Genomic DNA, 20,636 nt, shown 5'->3' with positions numbered 1-20,636 from the left:
ATGAAGCAGGAATACAGTGAGTGTTCATGGTGTTCAGTGTGAATAACGATGGAACACAGTGAGTATAAATAGTTTTCTGTGTGTGAATGAAGCAGGAATACGGTGAGATTTAATGGTGTTCAGTGCAAGTGAAGCTGGAAGACAGTGAGTGTTAATGGTGTTCAGTGTGAATGTAGCAGGAACACAATAAGTGTTTATGGTGTTCAGTGTAAATGAAGCAGGTACACAGTGAAACTTGGTGCTCAGTGTGAATGTACCAGGATCACAGTGAGTGATAATGGTGTTCAGTGTAAATGTAGCAGGAACACAGTGAGTGTGAATAGTGTTCAGTGTGAATGAGGCACGGACACAGTGAATGTTAATGATGTTCAGTGATAATGAAGCCGGAACACAGTGAGTGTTGATAGTATTCAATGCAAATGAATCTGGAACTCAGTGAATGTTAATGGTATTCAGTGTGAATGTAGCAGGAATACAGCAAGTGTTAATGGTGTTCAGTGTAAATGAAGCAGGAACACAGTGAGTGTTAACGGTGTTCAGTGTGAATGATGCAGGAACACATTGAGTGTTAATGGTGTTCACTGTAAATAAAGAAGGAACTTAGTGAGTGTTAATGGTGTTCAGTGCTAATGAAGCAGGAACACAGTGAGTGTTAATGGTGTTCAGTGTGAACGTAGCTGGAGCACAGTGAGTGTTAATGGTGTTCAGTGTGAACGAAGCAGGTTAATGGTGTTCCGTGTGAGTGTCGCAGGAACAAAGTGACTGTTAATGGTGTTCACTGTAAATTAGTCCTTGTAGAGGGAGGAGAGACCTCCTTCAAGGAAGGCATCCTTGTAAGAGGATTCGCAGGAGGTTAAAATCAACTAGGAGAAAGTGAGGTCTGCAGATGCTGGAGAAGTAGGGCTCATGCCCGAAACGTCGATTCTCCTGCTCCTTGGATGTTGCCTGACCTGCTGCACTTTTCCAGCAAAACATTTTCAGCTCCGATCTCCAGCATCTGCAGTCGTCACTTTCCCCTTAACTGTAAGTGAAGCAGGAACACAGTGAGTATTAATGGTGTTCAGTGTGAATGAAACAGATACACAGTGAGTGTTAATGGTGTTCAGTGTGAATGAAGCTAGAACACAGTGAGTGTTAATGGTGTTCAGTGTGAACGAAGCAGGTTAATGGTGTTCCTTGTGAGTGTCGCAGGAACAAAGTGACTGTTAATGGTGTTCATTGTAAATTAGTCCTTGTAGAGGGAGGAAGAGAGCTTCTTCAAGGAAGGCATCCTTGTAAGAGGATTCGCAGGAGGTTAAAATCAACTAGGAGAAAGTGAGGTCTGCAGATGTTGGAGAAGAAACGCTCATGCCCGAAACGTCGATTCTCCTGCTCCTTGGATGCTGCCTGACCTGCTGCACTTTTCCAGCAAAACATTTTCAGCTCCGATCTGCAGCATCTGCAGTTGTCACTTTCCCCTTAATTGTAAGTGAAGCAGGAACACAGTGAGTGTTAATGGTGTTCAGTGTGAATGAAGCAGGAACACAGTGAGTGTTAATGGTGTTCAGTGTGAATGTAGCTAGAACACAGTGAGTGTTAATGCCGTTCAGTGTGAATGTAGCTAGAACACAGTGAGTGTTAATGGCATTCAGTGTGAATGTAGCAGGAACACAATGAGTATTAATCGTATTCAGTGTGAATGAGACAGGATCACATTGAGTTTTAATGGTGCTGGGTATGAAAGAAGAAGGAACACAGTGAGTGTTTCTGGTGTTCAGTCTGAAAGAGTCAGTAAAAGAGTGAATGTTAATGCCGTTAAGTGTGAATGTAGCAGGAACACAGCGAGTATTGATGGTGTTCAGTGTGAATGAAGCAGGAACACAGTGAATGTTAATCGTGTTCACTGTGAATTAAGCAGGTGCACAGTGAGTGTTAATGGTGTACAGTGTGAATGAAGCAGGAACAGAGTGAGTGTTAGTGGTGTAAAGTGTGAAAGAGGCAGGAACACAGTGAGCGATAATGGTGCTGAATGTTAATGAAGCAGGAAAACAGTGAGTGTTAATGGTGTTCAATGTGAATGAGACAGGAACACAGTGAGTTTTAATGGTGTTCAGTGTGAATGTAGCAGGAACACAATGAGTGCTAATATTGATCAATGTGATTGCAGCAGGAACACAGTGAGTGTTAATAGTGTTCAGTGTGAATGAAGCAGGTAACTGTGAGAGTTGATGGTGCTCAGTGTGAATGTAGCAGGAACATAGTGAGTGATAATGGAGTAAAGTGTGAATGTAGCAGGAACACAGTGAGTGTTAATGGTGTTCAGTGTGAATGAAGCAGGAATACAGTGGGTGTTAATGGTGTTCAGTGTAAATGATGCAGGAACACAGTGAGGTTTAATGGTGTTCAGTGTGAATGAAGCAGGAATACAGTGGGTGTTAATGGTGATCAGTGTAAATGAAGCAGGAACACAGTGAGGGTTAATAGTGTCAGTGTGAAATAAGCAGGAATGCAGTCAGTGTGAATGGTGCTCAGTGTGAATAACGATGGAACACAGTGAGAGTTAATAGTGTTCAGTGTGTGAATGAAGCAGGAACACAGTGAGATTTAATGGTCTTCTGTGCAAATGAAGTAGGAACTCAGTGAGTGTGAATGGTGTTCAGTGCGAATGAAGCAGGAACACAGTGAGTGTTAATGCTGTTCAGTGTGAATAACGATGCAACACAGTGAGTGTAAATAGTGTTCTGTGTTGAATGAAGCAGGTACACAGTGAGTGTTAATGGTGTTCAGTGTGAATGTAGCAAGAACACAGTAAGTGTTTATGGTGTTCAGTGTAAATGAAGCAGGTACACAGTGAAACTTGGTGCTCAGTGTGAATGCAGCAGGAACACAGTGAGTGTTAATGGTGTTCTGTGTGAATGAGGCAGGAACACATTGAGTGTTAATCATGCTCAGTGTGAATGTAGCAGGAACACAGTGAGTTTAAATAGTGTTATGTGTGTGAATGAAGCAGGAACAGTGACATTGAATGGTGTTCAGTCTGAATGAGACAGGATCACAGTGAGTGTTAATGGTGTGCAGTGTGAATGAGGTAGGAACACAGTGAGCGATAATGGTGCTGAGTGTTAATAATGAAGGAACACAAGAGAGTATTAATGGTTTTCTGTATGAATGTAACAGGAACACATTGAGTGTTTATGGTGTTCAGTGTAAATGAAGGAGGTACACAGTGAGTGTTCATGGTATTCGATATGAATGTAGCTGGGACGTAGTGAATGTTAATGGTGTTCAGTGTGATTGATACTGAAACGCAGTGAGAGTAAATAGAGATCTGTGTGTTTGAAGCAGGAACACATTGAGTTTTAATGGTGCTGGGTATAGAAAGAAGAAGGAACACAGTGAGTGTTTCTGGTGTTCAGTCTGAAAGAGTCAGTAAAACAGTGAGTGTTAATGGCGTTCAGTGTGAATGTAGCAGGAACACAGTTAGTGTTAATGGTGTTCAGTGCAAATGAAACAGGAACACAGTGAGTGTTAATGGCGTTCAGTGTGAATGAAGCAGGAACACAGTGAGTTTTAATGGTGTTAAGACCATAAGACCATAAGACATAGGAGTGGAAGTAAGGCCATTTGGCCCATCGAGTCTACTCCACCATTTAATCATGGCTGATGGGCATTTAAATTCCACTTACCCGCATTCTCCCCGTAGCCCTTAATTCCTTGTGACATTAAAAATTTATCAATCTCTGCCTTGAAGACATTTAGCATCCCAGCCTCCAATGCACTCTGCGGCAATGAATTCCACAGGTCCACCACTCTCTGGCTGAATAAATTTCTCCGCATTTCTGTTCTGAATTGACCCCCTCTAATTTTAAGGCTGTGCCCATGGGTCCTAGTCTCCCCGCCTAACGGAAACAATTTCTTCATGTCCACCCTTTCCAAGCCATGTATTATCTTGTACGTTTCTATTAGATCTCCCCTTAACCTTCTAAACTCCAATTAGTACAATCCCAGGATCCTCAGCTGTTCCTCGTATGTTAGACCTACCATTCCAGGGATCATCTGTGTGAATCTCCGCTGGACACGCTCCAGTGCCAGTATGTCCCTCCTGAGGTGTGGGGCCCAAAACTGGACACAGTACTCCAAATGGGGCCTAACCAAGCCCCATTTAGAGTACTCAGTAGCACATCGCTGCTTTTATATTCCAACCCTCTTGAGATAAATGACAACATTACATTCGCTTTCTTAATCACGGATTCAACCTGCACGTTTACCTTTCGGGAATCCTCAATTAGCACTCCCAGATCCCTCTGTACTTTGGCTTTATGAATTTTCTCACCATTTAGAAAGTAGTCCATGCTTGTATTCTTTTTTCCAAAGTGCAAGACCTCGCATTTGCTCACATTGAACTTCATCAGCCATTTCCTGGACCACTCTCCCAAACTGTCTAGATCCTTCTGCAGCCTCCCCACTTCCTCAGTACTACTTGCCTGTCCACCTAACTTCGTATAATCGGCAAACTTCGCTAGAAAGTCCCCCCAGTCCCTTCATCCAGATCATTAATATATAACGTGAACAGTTGCGGCCCCAACACTGAACCCTGTGGGGCACCGCTTGTCACTGACTGCCATTCCAAAAAAGAACCTCTTATCCCAACACTCTGCCTTCTGTCAGACAGCCAATCCTCAATCCATACCAGTAGCTCACCTCGAACACCATGGGCCCTTACTCAGCAGCCTCCCATGTGGCACCTTATCAAAGGCCTTTTGGAAGTCTAGATAGACCACATCCACTGGGTTTCCGTGGTCTAACCTACTTGTCACCTCTTCAAAGAATTCTAACAGGTTTGTCAGGCATGACCTCCCCTTACTAAATCCATGTTGACTTGTTCTAATCCGACCCTGTTCTTCCAAGAATTTAGAAATCTCATCCTTAATGATGGATTCTAGAATTTTACCAACAACCGAGGTTAGACTAATTGGCCTATAATTTTCAATCTTTTGTCTTGCTCCTTTCTTGAACAATGGGGTTACAACAGCGGTCTTCCAATCACCCGGGACTTTCCCTGACTCCAGTGACTTTTGAAAGATCTCAACCAATGCCTCCGCTATTTCCTCAGCCACCTCCCTCAGAACTCTAGGATGTTGCCCATCGGGGCCAGGAGATTTGTCAATTTTAAGACCTTTTAGCTTTTCTAGCACTATCTCTTTTGTAATGACAACCATACTCAACTCAGCCCCCTGACTCCCTTTAATTGTTGGGATATTACTCATGTCTTCCACTGTGAAGACTGACGCAAAGTACTTATTAAGTTCTCCAGCTATTTCCTTATCTCCCATCACTAGCCTTCCAGCATTAGTTTGAAGTGGCCTTATCTGCAGCCTTCCGAGTTTGTCTTATCTCCGCTGCTGCTCGCACTTAAAATCAGTGTGAATGAGCAGGAACACAGTGAGTGTTAATGGTGTTCAGTGTGAATGACACAGGAACAGAGTATTAATGGTGCCGTGTGTGAATGAAGCAGGAACACAGTGAGTGTTAATGGTATTGTGTTTGAAAGGAGCAGGAACACAGTGAGTGTTAATGGCATTAAGTGTGAATGAAACTGGTACACAGTAGTTTTTTATGGTGCTGAATATGAATGAAGCTGGAACACAGTGAGTGTTAATGGTGTTCAGTGTAAATGTAGTCGGAACACAGTGAGTGTTAATGGTGTTCAGTGTGAATGTAGCAGGAACACAGTGAGTGTTAATGGTGTTCAGTGTGAATGTAGTCGGAACACAGTGAGTGTTAATGGTGTTCAGTGTGAATGATGCTGAAACACAGTGAGAGTATATCGTGTTCTGTGTGAATGAGGCAGGAACACAGTGAGTGTTAATGGTGTTCAGTGTGAATGAAGGAGGAACACAGTGAGGGTTATTGGTGCTGAGTCTGAATGAGGCCGGTACACAATAAGTGTTAATGGTGTTCAGTGTGCATTAGCAGGTGCACATTGTGTGTTGGCAACATTTAGCAAAGTGACTAGTAGCATGGCCAGTATGTATGAGGCTTCATGTTAACGTCCCTGGACTGCAGATTGTTGTCTTTGTGTTTAGATATTTTCTAATCGGTCTTTTCAGCGATGTAATTACATTTCTGTGGAGCAGGTGGACCTGGAACCCACACTTCCGGGCTTAGTGAGGACCCCTAATGTTCTCAGTCTGAATTCAAGTCCGGGCATACACCATATTACTCAATGATTACAACTTGTTCCATTGATCCATATTGAAGGCATTCATGAAGAACATACACGCATCTGCATGATAAATCATTGATGTGAAGGCATTGGAGAAAGTGCACAAAAAGATTTGCCAAAATGTTTCAGGAAGTTCAGTTGTGAAGACAGATTTGAGAAGCTGGAGCTTCTCGGGGAATGATGGATCAAAGGAAAACTTCCAGAGAGAGAATGTACAAGGTTTGAAATGACCAGCCTGAGAGCGGGTTAGTGACAGTTCATTTGCAACATGCAAAAGACATCGAGACCGTTACCTGAAAAGGAGGAATGTGTCGGATTACATGGGAAAGAGGGGGAGAATGGCACAAAGTGAACTGCTCATTCAGAGAACCAGAGGAGATAATGGGTAGAATAGCTCCCTTCTACACTGTAATAATTCAATCTTTCTGTACAGGCCTGGCTCAGTGGTGAGCACTGATGCCTCTCAGCGCCAGGCACCTGAGTTTGACTCCAACTTTTAGATTAGAATCCCTACAGTGTGGAAACAGGCCATTTGGCCCAACCAGTCCACACTGACCCTCCAAAGAGTAACCCACCCAGACCCATTTCCCTCTGATTAATGCACCTAACACTGTGGACAATTTACAATGGCCAATTCATCTGACCTGCACATCTTTGGATCATGGGAGGAAACCAGAGCACCCAGAAGAAACCCACACAGACACAGGGATAATGCGCAAATTCCACACAGACAGTCGCCCGAGGCTGGAATCAAACCCGGGTCCCGGGCGCTGTGAGGCTGCAGTGCTAACCACTGAGCTACAGTGCTGCCCCACTTCTAGTGACTGTATGGAGTTTGAACATGCTCCCCATTTCTGTGTGGATTTCCCCGCACAGTCCAAAAATGTGCAGGTAAGTGGATTGGCCATGCTTAAAATTGCCCTGTCGTGTTGGGGAGAGAGTGGTGGTCTGGTTGGGATGATCTTGAATTTAATTTAATTGAATTTATTGTCACGTGTACTGAGGCACAGTGAAAAGCTCTGTCTTGCGAGCAAAACAGGCAGATCATAGAGTTAAGTAACATAGATTAGTAAATAATGGGTAAACAGCAGCAAAAACAAAAATACAGGTATAGGCGAATGTTAAGAGTTTCTGAGTCCATTCAGTATTCTAATAACAGGAGGGTCAGTGCAGACTCAGTGATCAAATGGCCTCTTTCTGTGCTGTAGGGATCCTATTATTCTGTCAATGCAGTGAATTCAAAGAGTACAATTGCAAAATTAATAATAAACATTGCCTTGCCCTAATCAGGAAACAGAATCTTTGTTCCTGCCAACAGAAAATACATCAGGCTTCTAAATCTCTTACAAAGAGTCTGCAATTTTACATTTCTTGCTTTTTCTTAAAATTGGTTTGCGAGATACAGCCATCATTGGCAGGGCCAGAAATTATTGTCCATCCAAAATTGTCTCAAAGCAAAGAGATTAGCTGCTTTCTCGAAAACTGACAAGGTTGTTATGGAATTAAGAGTTCACTGTGTTGTTGTGGAGCCTGGAGTCAGACCAGAAAAGAAGCTGTTTATTCCTTGATCCCATGCAACAGCTCAAAAGTAAGTATGCAGGCTCCATTATGTGTGGGCCAGGCAGTAAAAATAATTTGGCAGTCCGTACATTTAAATACGCTGTGGAAGTGGTGGGTCAGTGTTATTATCACAAGACTATTAATCTATTAATCCGATTGCGTGCAATTCTGGTCTCCTTCCAATTGGAAGGATGTTGTCAAACTTGACAGGGTTCAGAAAAGATTTACAAGGATGTTGCCAGGGTTGGAGGATTTGAGCTATAGGGAGAGGTTGAACAGGCTGGGGCTGTTTTCCCTGGAGCCTCAAAAGCTGAGGGATGACTTTATAGAGACTTATAAAATCATGAGGGGAATGGATAGGATAAATAGACAAAGTCTTTTCTCTGGGGTGGGGGAGTCCAGAACTAGAGGGCATAGGTTTAGGGTGAGAGGGGGAAGATATAAGAAACTTAAGGGGCAACTTTTTCCACGCAGAGGGTGGTGCGTGTATGGAATGAGCTGCCGAGGAAGTGGAGGCTGGCACAATTACATTATTTAAAAGGCGTCTGGATGGTTATATGAATACGAAGGGTTTAGAGGGATATGGGCCAAGTGCTAGCAATTGGGACTAGATTAGGTTTGGATATTTGGTCGGCATGGATGGGTTGGACCAAAGGATCTGTTTCCATGCTGTACGTTCTATGATCTATTAATCCTAGGGACTTGAGTTCAAGTCCTGCTGTGGCAGATGATGGAAACTGAAGGCAATTTTCAAAAATCTGGACTTAAGAGTCTAATGATGGCCATTGTTGATTGTTGGAAAAATCCATCTAGTTCCCTTTAGGGAAGGAAACTGCCATCCTTACCTGGTCTGGCTTACATGTGACTCCAGACCCACAGGATTGTGGCTGACTCCAAAGTGCTGGCTGGACAATGATGGATAGCCTAGCCAGCAATGCCCACGTCCTGTGAATGAATCTTAGTGTGGTCACATGTACCTAAGTACAGCAAAAAGCTTTGTTTTGCCAGCAGTACAGGCAGATCATAGCAACAGGGACATCCAGATTAGATACCCTACAGTGTAGGAACAGGCCCCAACAAGTCCGCACTGACCCTCCAAAGAGTAAACCACCCAGACCCACTCCCCTACATTTACCCCTGACTAATGCACCTATCACTATGGTGCAACTTAGCATGGCCATTCATTTGGATTGCAGGAGGAAACCCACACAGACATGGGGAAAATGTGCAAATTCCACACAGAACAATCGCCTGAGGTGGGAATCGAACCCACGTCCCTGGTGCTGTGAAGTAGCAGTGCTAACCACTGAGCCACCGTGCCACCCCTAAGAGCATAAGGTTCCTTATGACAGAGTGAGGCATACAGGGTTACAACTGCACAGGAGGTGCACAAAGCAAGATCAACATTAGCAAGATCAGCACCTGAGTCGACCTCAGGCTGGTGGGTTTCCAGCGAGTCGGGGAGGGTGGGTTTTACAGTAGTTGGATGGTCTTTCCAGGGCTTTTGCCCGAAACGTCGATTTCGCTGCTCTTTGGACTGCTGTGCTCTTCCAGCACCACTAATCCAGAATTTCTATTTACCTAATTGAAAGCAAATTCCCCCTCACTGCCTTGGTGTGATTTTCTCTGGAACCCTGTGCCCAGATTGCACTAATATATAATGGCCATGTTGTTGCCAAGAGGAAAACAAATGTCCAGAAGGACGCGAGGGAAATCGAAGTGGGAAGGCAGCTTTGGAGTGGTGCTGGAGCACGGTGGAGTTAGCTGCATTACCTCCTGCTGACTGCAGCGTAGTGCCTGGGAGGCAGGTTCCTGGGCTGAATGAGACTTTTCTGTCGAAGCTGCCAATCACTGACAGTGGGTGGAGAGCGACCAGATGACTGGATCACGTGGATTTTCAGATGGTTGTGTTGTCGGGCAATGCTGTAGCAGAGCATAGCTGCTGAAAAGGCAAAGAGAGAGACTCGGGCATGATCTAAACCCTTGGCCGCGCAGTCATCAAATGATGTATATTCTGTGCTCAGCCATGAAAGGTAGGTAGCAATTTTGTCAACGCTGCTGTTCGGTGGCAGCTCCTAGAGAGTGTGGGCTTCAGGCAGCCTGATTAAAGATGGTTCATCCTCAGATTGACGACTTGCTCCCGTTTGGGTCCTGCTGTGCTCAGTTCCTGTTGAGCCGCAGCGCAGGGGTGGAAGAGGAATCCAGGCTTCATTTCATACAGAACACCCAGAGAGAGAGAGAGAGAGGAGAGGGGGTGCCGGCAGCTCAGGATCGACAGCAATTTCTGAGCTTTCGAGGTGCCCCCAGCTTCCTTGCACAAAGCCACTGAGTGAGTGGTTCCAGGGAGGAGGATGCTTGAACGAGCTGTCAGCTTTTTTTTTCGTGAGGGAGGTGGGGAGGCTGGGTCAGCTCCTGTGTGTGGGGAACAGTGTGTGAACTTGCTTTATGACTTCATCTGTCTGCTGGGGGACACTGGCATGCTGTCAGTGCAGTGACATGAAGCAACCAAACCAAGGAGATCTGAAACTGTATTAGACTGGGCGGTTAACCCTGAAACTATTTGTTGTCAGCTTGTGCTTCAAGAAGCAGGATAAAGAGATTTTGGGTTTGAGCAGTAAAATACAAGGTTTGGGGTAATGTGCTGCAGATACATCAGTCTTAAGCTATGGCAGAATGTAGTTTAAAGTATTTGAGGTTGATATAATGAAGACAGAGGGAGAAACAAGTGTGTCGACCCCAGTTGTGGACAGAAGGCACAGTCAGTTCTGTTTGATGTAAATGGTCATTGTCCTTTGAACTCTGAACTTCAGAATCTCGGACGGCCTGGATATTTTGTAAAGGCGAGGAAGCCGGGGATGACATTACAGATTGCATTTTGTCAGCGCAGAGTCACACTCAACTGGAATAATACCTCAGAGAGTCATGGCTTTGTCGGGAGCATCACAGACCCCAGCACATGGCGACCTCTGTCGCCTGTTCCCTGATCTGAGTGCCTGTCAGAAGAAATGATGAACTGAGACAGCAGCTTCATAAAAACATCCCTTCTAGTTTCAGATGCTGTAATGGTGTGTGCGTTGTCTTGGAGGTGAGAGATCTGGACTGGGGGAGGTGGAGAGCTGCCGACTATATTGTGTGACGGTTACACCTTTTGGATTATTTCTATAAACAGTTATCAGCAAATAGGGCATCAAATTTTCAATGCCCCGTCAAACAAGCAGATGACCTTTATCCCATAGACACACCCCAATAGCATGGGTAATAAAAGCTGTTCATGTAGTTCATCCATCCCAAGATCTGGGTCTGTACCATCTCTGCACTCCATTTCCCTCCGTTAGAACTATTTGTCTTCCCTCCACCTTAAAATTCCGTTCACCCTCTAGCCCCATCCTGTCATGCAAACTATCCCAAGTCCTCTTAGCATACATGAGCCCTTGGTTTCCCAGTGCTTTCAATTAGAAAGATTCATATCCTTGTCTTTGAATCACATCTTGCCCTAACTCATCCCCCACCCAACTCCAACTCTCCAAACCCTCCCTTCCTTGCTGCAGTATTGGTGTCAGCATGTACAGATGTCTTGGATGCTGTACTCTGAAATTCACTTCCCAAACCCCTCCATGTCACGACCACCCTCTCTTCCTTTAAGACTCTCCTAAAACTCTGCTACTTTGACCACGCATTGATCTAATAGCTTTTTATTCTTGGTTCTTTATTATACCTCTGAGAATTCTTTTCATTTCAATCTTTATAAATTGTAATTCATTGTCGTGTTAAGAATACCCACTGACTCAATGTGGACAGGAAAGGGAGACGCACTGTTGGTTTAAATAGTGAGCTCTTTGATTAACTGTCATTTGCTGAGTGTATTAAACAGTAGAGAGAGTGAAAAGAAGACCTTCTCTTTGGATTAGTTGAAGCAAAATCGTAAACTCTCGTCTTTGCAGACGGATTTCTGACTATGTTCTGGACACTAGCAGGAGTAGATTTGTCTCCACTTTTATTCCTTTCCTCTGCATCGCAAACGTTAGCATTGAGCAGTTCTGTAGATGTTACAGTGCATGAAACAACTAGCCACATTCCCTCCCCTCTGCCTTGACCCTAACCCGCAGCCTTAGCAAAGAGCTCCCTCTACCATACAAGGGTACCATTTTTCCTTTCTCCCCAACAATGCCAATTGTCTCCCATTCAACAGCCTTATAATCAACAGATAGAGGATATATTTATCCCGTCCAGTTAGACTATATTCCAAAGCAGACTGCCAAATCTGTTATGATTTAATTTGGGGCAGCACGGTGGCTCAGTCATTAACATTGCTTCCTCACAGCCCCAGTGGCCTGGGTTCGATTCCAGCCTCAGGCGACTGTCTGTGTGGCGTTTGCATGTTCTCCCCGTGTCTGCGTGGGTTTCCTCCTGGTGCTCCGGTTTCCTCCCACAGTCCAAAGTCGTGCAGGTTAGGTGGATTGGCCATGAGAAATGGAGGTTTGTAGGGATGGGGTAGGAAGTAGGTCGCTCTTTGAAGGGTTTGTGTGAACTCAATGGGCCAAATGGCCTGCTTCCACACTGTGGGGTTTTTGTGATCTGGTTTGTAGAGCTCTTGTGGGGACAGTGGTAGTGTCCTTACCTCTGAATCAGGAGGTCTGCATTCAGGTCCCAGACTGCTCTGCAACTGTGTAATAACATTCCTGAACAGAGTGATTGATTCGGTCAGTAATATATGTACACATTATTTCTAACACAACGTATTAGCAAGGTAAATGTGGTCAATAGACTACGATGGAACCCCACAGGCACATGAAATAGCAATTGCATTTCACAGATGTCCTGCCTCCATTGGGGAAAAACAGCAGTGGGTCATTGTTGTGTTGCGTCACCATAATCTTACCAGACCATAGGGGCTGCTCCCTCAATACAGAGAGAAGTGACTGGTGGTGATTTAACCTGAGGGCCACCAGACCTCAGGTGAGGGAAGAGATTGAGAAGGAGAGGTGCCGGGGCAAGAGATTAGTTAGCTCAGCGATTCTGAATGAAACGAACAGCATGAGTTCAATTCCTGCGCCAGCTGAGGTTACCATGAAGGACTCTACTTCACAACCTCTCCCCTCGCCTGAGGTGTGGTAGCCATTGGGTTAAACCACCACCAGTTATCTCTCTCTAATCAGTGAGTAGCTGTATGTTCCTCTGGGACTATGGTAACTGTACCTTTTTTTAAACCGAGGGTCATTACATCAGTCTCTCTAATCCGTTTCCTATCTTATGCATGTTGAGTGATGAGTTAGTAATAGGAGATCAAGTTCGGCTGCAAGAGTTAGGGGGCCATTAAAATGAATTTTGGTGGTATTTGCTCGTGGAAGGATGTTCTTTACTGGTGGAGGAATGGTGGAGGATTCATTTTATAAGAGAGTTGGAGCATTTGAGGAAATCTTTAACACTGGAATTAGGGTACTAAAGGAAAAGGTTCCAATGGTGCAGTTATAGAGTAATCGAGGGATGGACTTTTGTTGGATAGTTTCGACATAGAGACATGGGAGGGATAGGGAACCAGTGGGATGGTCTTCACTGGTTAAGTGATATGCACTGTGTACCTTCATGAAAATTCAAGCTGTCATAGAGGCATACTGCATGGAAACAGACCCTTCGGTCCAACCATGCTGAACATAATCCCAAACTAAACTAGTCCCACCTGCCTGGCCCTGGCCCATATCCCTCCAAACATTTCATATTCATGTACTCATCGAAATGTCTTTTAAAAGTTGTAACTGTACCCACATCCACCACTTCCTCTGGTAGTTAATTCCACACACGAACCACTCTCTGTAAAAATAATTGCCCCTCATGTTTTTTTTTATTTTTCCCCTCTCACCTTAAACCTATGCCCACTAGTTCTGGGCTCCCCCACCCTTGGGAGAAGACCTTGGCTAGTCACCTTATCTAGGCCCCTCATAATTTTATAAACCTCTACAAGGTCACCCCTCAATCTCTTACGCTGTAGTGAAAGAAGTCCCTGCCTATCCAACCTCTCCTTATACCTCAAGCCCTGCATTCCTGGCAACATCCTGGTAAATCTCTCTGAACACTCTCCACCTTAATAATATCCTTCCTTTAATAGGGTGACCAGAATTGGACACAGTCCTCCGGAAGAGGCTTCACCACCATCCTGTACTACCTCAGCAAAATCAAATTGAGATAAAATTATTTTCCATTTAATTCTAATTAGCCAGACCTGTTTCAGAGGCTGTCTAGAATTCAATGTAATGATTTTTTCTTTAGATTAGAATCCCTACAGTATGGAAACAGGCTCTTTAGCCCAACGGGTCCACACTGACCCTCCAAAGAGTAACCCACCCAGACCCATTACCCTACCCTATATCTACCCTGATTAATAGTGATTAATGCGCCTAGCACAATGGACAATTTACATGGCCAATTCACCCCAACCTCCACATCTTTGGATTTGGATTGTGGGAGGAGACCCACACAGACACGGGTTGAATGTGCAAACACCACACAGACAGTCACCCAAGGCTGGAATCGAACCTGTGACCCTGGTACTGTGAGGCAGCAGTGCTAGCCACTGTGCTGCCCCATTTTACAATATGAATTGTGCCCACCCCTTCAATCAGAAATAAATCTTATCAAAGCTGTCGACTGTAATTCCAGAAGATTATCAAAGGAAAATGTAATGAAAAACCAAATTACTTAAAAATCTGGTTTTAGTCATGAAATTAAACTTGCTGAAAAAATCAGAAGGTAATAGGGGTTTTGAGGAAACCTGTGGTACACAAGTAATAGCACACAAAGTTCATACAACAGTTATCCTTGGAAGGCATATCATGTGATCTGAGTTAATAATTAGCCTTATTACACAAAGGACCAGAAATCTCTGTTCTATACCGAGGTAGAATTGGTTGCATTGTTCGATCACTGCTGTACAGTAAGCCTAGGGCAAGGTAAGGAGGCAAGCCTCACTATTTCTGCCAGGAAGTGGAGCAGGAGCCTTGCCAGTCAATGGGACAGTAATAAAACTGCATGCCAATAATTGTGCAGAGATGTTTATTTTAGTAATCATGGCAGTAATGATTTGCAATAATTGTGGCAGCATTCATTGTGGTAATAGTGGCAGGCGTGATTGCAAAGAGTGTAGCAGTAATCATTGCAAACATCAGTGCAAAAAAAGTCTGGAAGTAATCATTGCAGTAATTATTACAGTGATTTTGGCAGCCATTACTGCAGTATTTGTGTCAATGGCCATTGCAGTAGTTGTGGCAATGATCATTGCAAAAAAACTGTGGCAGTAATCATTGCAAACATTGTGAGAGTAATCATTGCAATAATGCTGGAAGTAATCATTGCAGGAATTGTGGCAATAATCATTGTACTAACCGTGACAGTGTTCACTGCAGTAATTGACTATGACAGAAACCATTGCAGAAGTTGTTAGAGTAATCATTGCAATAATCGTGGCAGTACTACTGCAATAGTTGTGGTGGCAATAGTTGGGAGAGCAAGAGTTGCAGTAATTATGATATTAATCATTGCAGTAAATGTGGTTTGCAGTCATTTCAGAAACTGTTGGAGCAATCGTCGTGGTGATCGTTGCACAAATTGTGACCGTAATCAATAGTGGCAATAATTGTAGGCGTAATCATTGGAGTAATCTTTGCAGGGATTGTGGCAGCATTCATTGATGTCACTGTTGTACAACATGTGGAAGTAATCATTGAAGTATTCGTGATGCAATCATCCCAGTTGTTGTGGCAGCACCATTAAAGCAATGATTGAAGTCTCCAGTGCAGTACTCATTGCAGTAATCATTTGAGTAATTGTGTTACCAAACAAGCTAGTGATTGTTATAATACATATAGCAATAATTCTGTTTGTCACCACAGCAGTAATTGTGGCAAGAAACATATTAGTAAATGTGGATATAATTGTGGCTTGAATCATAATTGTGGCAGTAATCGTGGTGGTAATTTCAAAATAGTGGCCAGAATATTTCATAACAGGAAACGTGATGCTGGTTTATGACACTTGTTTTCTAAGCACCTTGTTGTATGAGTGTGATACACAGGCAATTCGCAACTACCAAAAAGGGAAGCTCAATAACTTTTATCTTTGTAGAATGTGGTGTATTCCAGGCATCTTACAGAAGGATACAACCATGAATTTAACAGTCGCCTCAAAGGTAAAACTCCCAGGTATGTTTCCATTCACAAGATGTCTTCATTGACTCAGTCACGTGAACAGGATGGAAGATAATCGCATGTGCAAGAATTTTCTCAACGGGAACACCTGCATTGAGGGAACTTGTATAACAAGGAAATGCTAAACATCGATTCACACAACTGGGAAATACTAGGACTTGAAGGTGCCGGTGTTGGACTGGGGTGGACAAAGTTAAAAATCTCACAACACCAGGTTATAATCCAACAAGTTTATTTGGAAGCACTAGCTTTCAGAGCGCCGCGTGACTAGAGAGGGTGCGGAGGAGATCTTGCCTGTGCTGAAGACTTTTAGTCATTGAAGACAGGTTGGACAGACTGAGGTTGCTTTCCTTGGAGCAGAGGAGACTGAGAGGCTCATAATTGAGATGTAGAAAATTATAGGGGGCGTAAATGGAGTAGATAGGAAGGAACATCCCCCCGCCCCTTGATGGAGGGATCAATGATGCAGGGCATAGATTTATGGTAAGGGACAGAAGGATTGGAGGTGATGTGAGGAAACCCTTTTCACCCAGAGGATGGGGGGGGATTCTGGAACTGACTGTAAGGGGGAGAGAGGCACATCACATTCAGATGTGCATCTGTAATGCCAAAGCATAAAAGGTCATGGGTCAAGTGCTGGAGAATGGGATTGGAGTATTTAGGTGGATGCAGACTCGATGGGCCAAAGGGCCTTTTTACCTTGCTGTAGATCTCTGACTATGACTAGCTAATGTCAGAGGAAAATGGAACACCATTTGTGAGCCGCTGTTGTGCCACCATGATGAGAAATGGCTATGGGTGCCAACATTGAAAGAATAACAATCAAGTGGTAACCGCCTCATACATACAACGGGTGGCAGAACCCACTTCTCATAGATTGCTCTCTTCATTCGTCAACAAAGCTGTGGCATACGTAGACAATCCCCAATGCATTTGATTTGGTGCAAGTCTAAGACTTTCAGCAGATAAAGAACAGGGAATATGTCAGTGATTTTACCAATATTTGTGGCTAGAGCTGTGTCTGTAACCATAAGAAGCAAGCATCATGGTGATACTGGCAGCATACCATTGACACGTTTTATTTTAAGATTAGAATCTTCCATTGCAGTCTGCTCAGAGTTCTGCATTGCTTTCATTTCAAATTGTAATTTAGTAACCTACAGAATGACCACAACACTCCAATGCAACGGAAGAGAAGTTCTAGAGAAATGTAAGAAAAAAAAACTCCTGTGCGCAGCAAGTAGTTAAGGTCAGGAATGCACTGCCTGTAAATGTGATGGGTATTAAGAGGATATTGGATGATTGTTTGTAGAGAAATGGGATATGGGCGAAAGGCAGGAGATTGGCAGTGGGTAATAGAACTAGTGCAGACACAGTAGACTGGCCTCCTCCTGTGCTGTGACAATTCTGTGATTCTCTGTGTGAGAAGTGATTTATTTGTCAAAGGCAAGACTCTGCAGGTGTGGGAACTTAACAGCATAACACAGTTACAAGGAGCCTTCGGAACCAGTGAATGGCTTTCATCACAATAAACAGGAATAAAATTGCAAGTTGTGAATTAAGGACCTTGCACCCTTCACATAGGGATGGAACATCTGTGTCCCTGCTTAAATAGAGCTGAGGCAGTTATCATCGGAAAAAGTTGCATTTGTAAGAAATCCCATCAAAGTGAATTTATTGCATTACCAATTTGCTTGCGTTTTGGCTTCAGAATATTACAGTAGCGTGTTCAGTCCTTGATTAGTCATCAATTCATTTTATTTCTTCTGTGGGTCACGTCCACCATTCAATTCCCAAATCTAATTGATCTCAAGATGCTAGTGGTAAACTCTCTTTTTAAAACCCAATGCAGGAATGTCGGGTAGGGAGGGAGTTTAAGTCAGGAATTTCAAGATTTGGACTCAGTGACAAATGGGTAATGTTTCCAAGTCAGGGCATTCTGTGAGCTGGAGAGAAATTTGGAAGTGGTAATGTGCCCCCAACATTCCCCATCCTGGTGGCGTAGGTTAGAGGGGAGGAAGTTGGTTAATGTTGTAGAACAAAGAGACCTGGGGGTTCAGGTGCATAAGTTTGCGTCACATGTAGACAGGGTGGTTAAGAAGGTGTTTAGCACACTTACCTTCATTGCTCAGACCTCGGAGTATAATGTTGAGGTTGTACAGGATGTTGGTGAGGCCTCTTCTGGAGCACTGTGTCCGGTTCTGGTCACCCTGTTACAGAAAGGATATCGTTAAACTGAAAAGGTTTCCCAGGATGCTGCCAGGAATGGAGGGTTTGTGTTATAAGGAGAAGCTGGATAGGCTGGGACTTATTTCACTGGAGCGTAGGAGGTTGAGGTGTGGTGTAATAGAGGTTTTTAAAATCATGAGGGGCATAGAAAAGGTGAATGGCATGCATCTTTTCCCTAGGATGGGGGATTTCAAGACTAGGGCATATTTTTAAGGTGAGAGCAGAAATATTTAGAAAAGACCTGAGGGGCAACTTTTTTTACACGCAGGGTGGTTGGTGTGTATAATGAGGAAGTGGTGGATATGGGTATAGTTACAACATATAAAAGGCATTTGGATTAATACATGAATAGGAAATGTTTGGAGGGATATGGGCCATATGCAGGTAGGTGGGACTAATTTAGTTTGGGATTATGGTAGGACTGAAGGGTCTACTTCCCTGCTGAATGACTCTGCAAACTACAGTCAGTGTGTGTGTGTGTGTGTGAGAGAGAGAGAGAGAAAGAAAGAGGAGTGATACTGCTTAGACCTCAGTCCATTTAGTATGCATGGAAACTCAGGAAGTATTCCATAATTTGTTCAAGATGGACATAGCTGCCAGTAATGTATCAGCTCCTGCCATACCTTTTTGTTTTGGAGGATAGTTAGATCCGTTGGCTGGAGGCAGGTTTGTGTCATAGAATGTGGGTTCAATTTCCACCCCAACTGAGGTTACAATAAAGGACTTGTACCGCCTTCTCTTAACTAAAGCATGGTGACCCTCAGGTTAAATCATCACCACTCGTTTCTCTCTCTTTCCCTCGAATGAGAGAGGAGTCCTGTGGTCAGGTGACAAGATGGCATCTTTGCTTGCATGCTTTACGAATCTAAAATTGAGACGTTATCTTGGTGATGATACAACTCAGGTCTACTTGCATGTCAGACTGCAGAATCAGCATGTAATTGAGCGATATGGTCCCAATATCCAGCAGATCAGATCTAAGCTCTGCAGTCCTGCCTCATCCAGTTGTGAATGGTGGTGGATAAATAAAAACCAATAAGAAGGTGATCCTCCACAAAAAGCCCCCCTCCTCGGTGATGACAAGAGTCCAGCACATCAGAGATATTGGAAGCATCCATCTGGAGCCAGATGTGCTGAGTTGTTGATCTATCTCCGCCTCCTCCAGAGGGTCCACCTCAACCTGTCCACCCCCTCACCCACTCCAACCTCCTGCCCTCACCACATGTAGCCATCCGCTCCAACCCCAACCTCACCATCAACCAGCAGACAAAGGTGGGGGGGGTGGAGCGCGGCACAGTGATAGCTAGGCGCCCGACCTCAGGCGCCAACTTGAAGACACCTCCTCCGACTGTCTCCTCGACCATGATGCCCGCCCCATCACCAAACCATCATCTCAGAAACCATCCACAACCTTATCATCTCCAGAGATCTCCCATCCACAGCCTCCAACCTCATTGTTCCCAAACCTTGCACTGTCCAGTTCTACCACCTGACTCAAAATCCACAAACCTGACTGCCCCTGTCGACCGATCATCGCGGCCTGCTCCTGCCCCACTGAAAGTATCTCCTCATACCTCAACGCTGTCCTGTCCCCCTTGGTCCAGGATCTTCCCACATACATTCAGGACACCATCCTCGCCCTCCACCACTTCCATGACTTTCAATTCCCTGACCCCAACACCTCGTCTTCACCATGGACATACAATCCCTACACACCCCTATCACCAAGGCCTCCAAGCTCTCCGTTTCTTCCTCTCCCACGGACCCAACCAGTCCCCTCCACCGACACACACGTTCAATTGGTGAACTGGTCCTCACCCTCAACAACGTCTCCTTCGAATCCTCCCACTTCCTTCAGACCAAAGGGGTAGCCATGAGCACCCACGTGGACCCCATGCGTCTTGATGGGATATGTGGAACAGTCCCTCTTCCGCAGTTACACTGGCACCATTCCCCACCTTTTCCGTTGCTACATTGATGACTGTATTGGCGCCACCTCATGCTCCCATGAGGAGGTTGGAACAGTTCAATAACTTCCAGTCTGACCTGAATCATCTGCACATCTCCCTCCTCTTCCTGGACCTCTCTGTCTCTGATCACCGACTCAACATGGACTCTATTTCAAACCCACCAACTCCTACAGCTACCTGGACTACACCTCATCCCACCCACCCTTTTCTGTAAAAATGCCATTCCTTACTCACAATTCCTCTGCCTCTGCTGTATCTGCTCCCAGGAGGTGCAATTCCACTCCAGGGCAACCCAGGTGGCCTCCTCTTTCAAGGACTGCAATTACCCCTCCCACAAGATCAACAATATCCTCCAGTGTATCTCCTCCACTTCCCGCACCTCCGCCCTAGAACCCCACCCTTCCAATTGCAACAAGGATAGAAGCTCCCCCCCCCCCCCCCCCCCCCCCCCCCCCCCCCCCCCCCCCCTCCACA

The 20,636-nt window shown here is 44.7% G+C and overlaps 1 protein-coding gene across 3 annotated transcripts in view; it reads left to right on the top strand.

The window, feature by feature from the left end:
• Nucleotides 1-20,636, top strand: part of roraa (RAR-related orphan receptor A, paralog a) — a 685,365-nt gene that overhangs the window by 491,940 nt on the left and 172,789 nt on the right. Inside the window, exon 1 of one of the 3 annotated variants that reach the window (XM_043680590.1) lies at nucleotides 9,621-9,798. The exons of the other annotated variants lie outside the window; for them this stretch is intronic. Within the exon in view, the coding sequence (XP_043536525.1) occupies nucleotides 9,768-9,798 (31 nt within the window). The 5' untranslated portion in view covers nucleotides 9,621-9,767. Of the gene's footprint in view, nucleotides 1-9,620; nucleotides 9,799-20,636 lie in introns of those variants that run through there. 3 annotated transcript variants of the gene reach the window in all.

The sequence above is a fragment of the Chiloscyllium plagiosum genome, chromosome 40, assembly GCF_004010195.1.
Source record: "Chiloscyllium plagiosum isolate BGI_BamShark_2017 chromosome 40, ASM401019v2, whole genome shotgun sequence".
Lineage (NCBI taxonomy): Eukaryota > Metazoa > Chordata > Chondrichthyes > Orectolobiformes > Hemiscylliidae > Chiloscyllium > Chiloscyllium plagiosum.
Note: the sequence above shows the minus strand (reverse complement) of the source record. Positions and strands in the feature narration are given on the sequence as shown.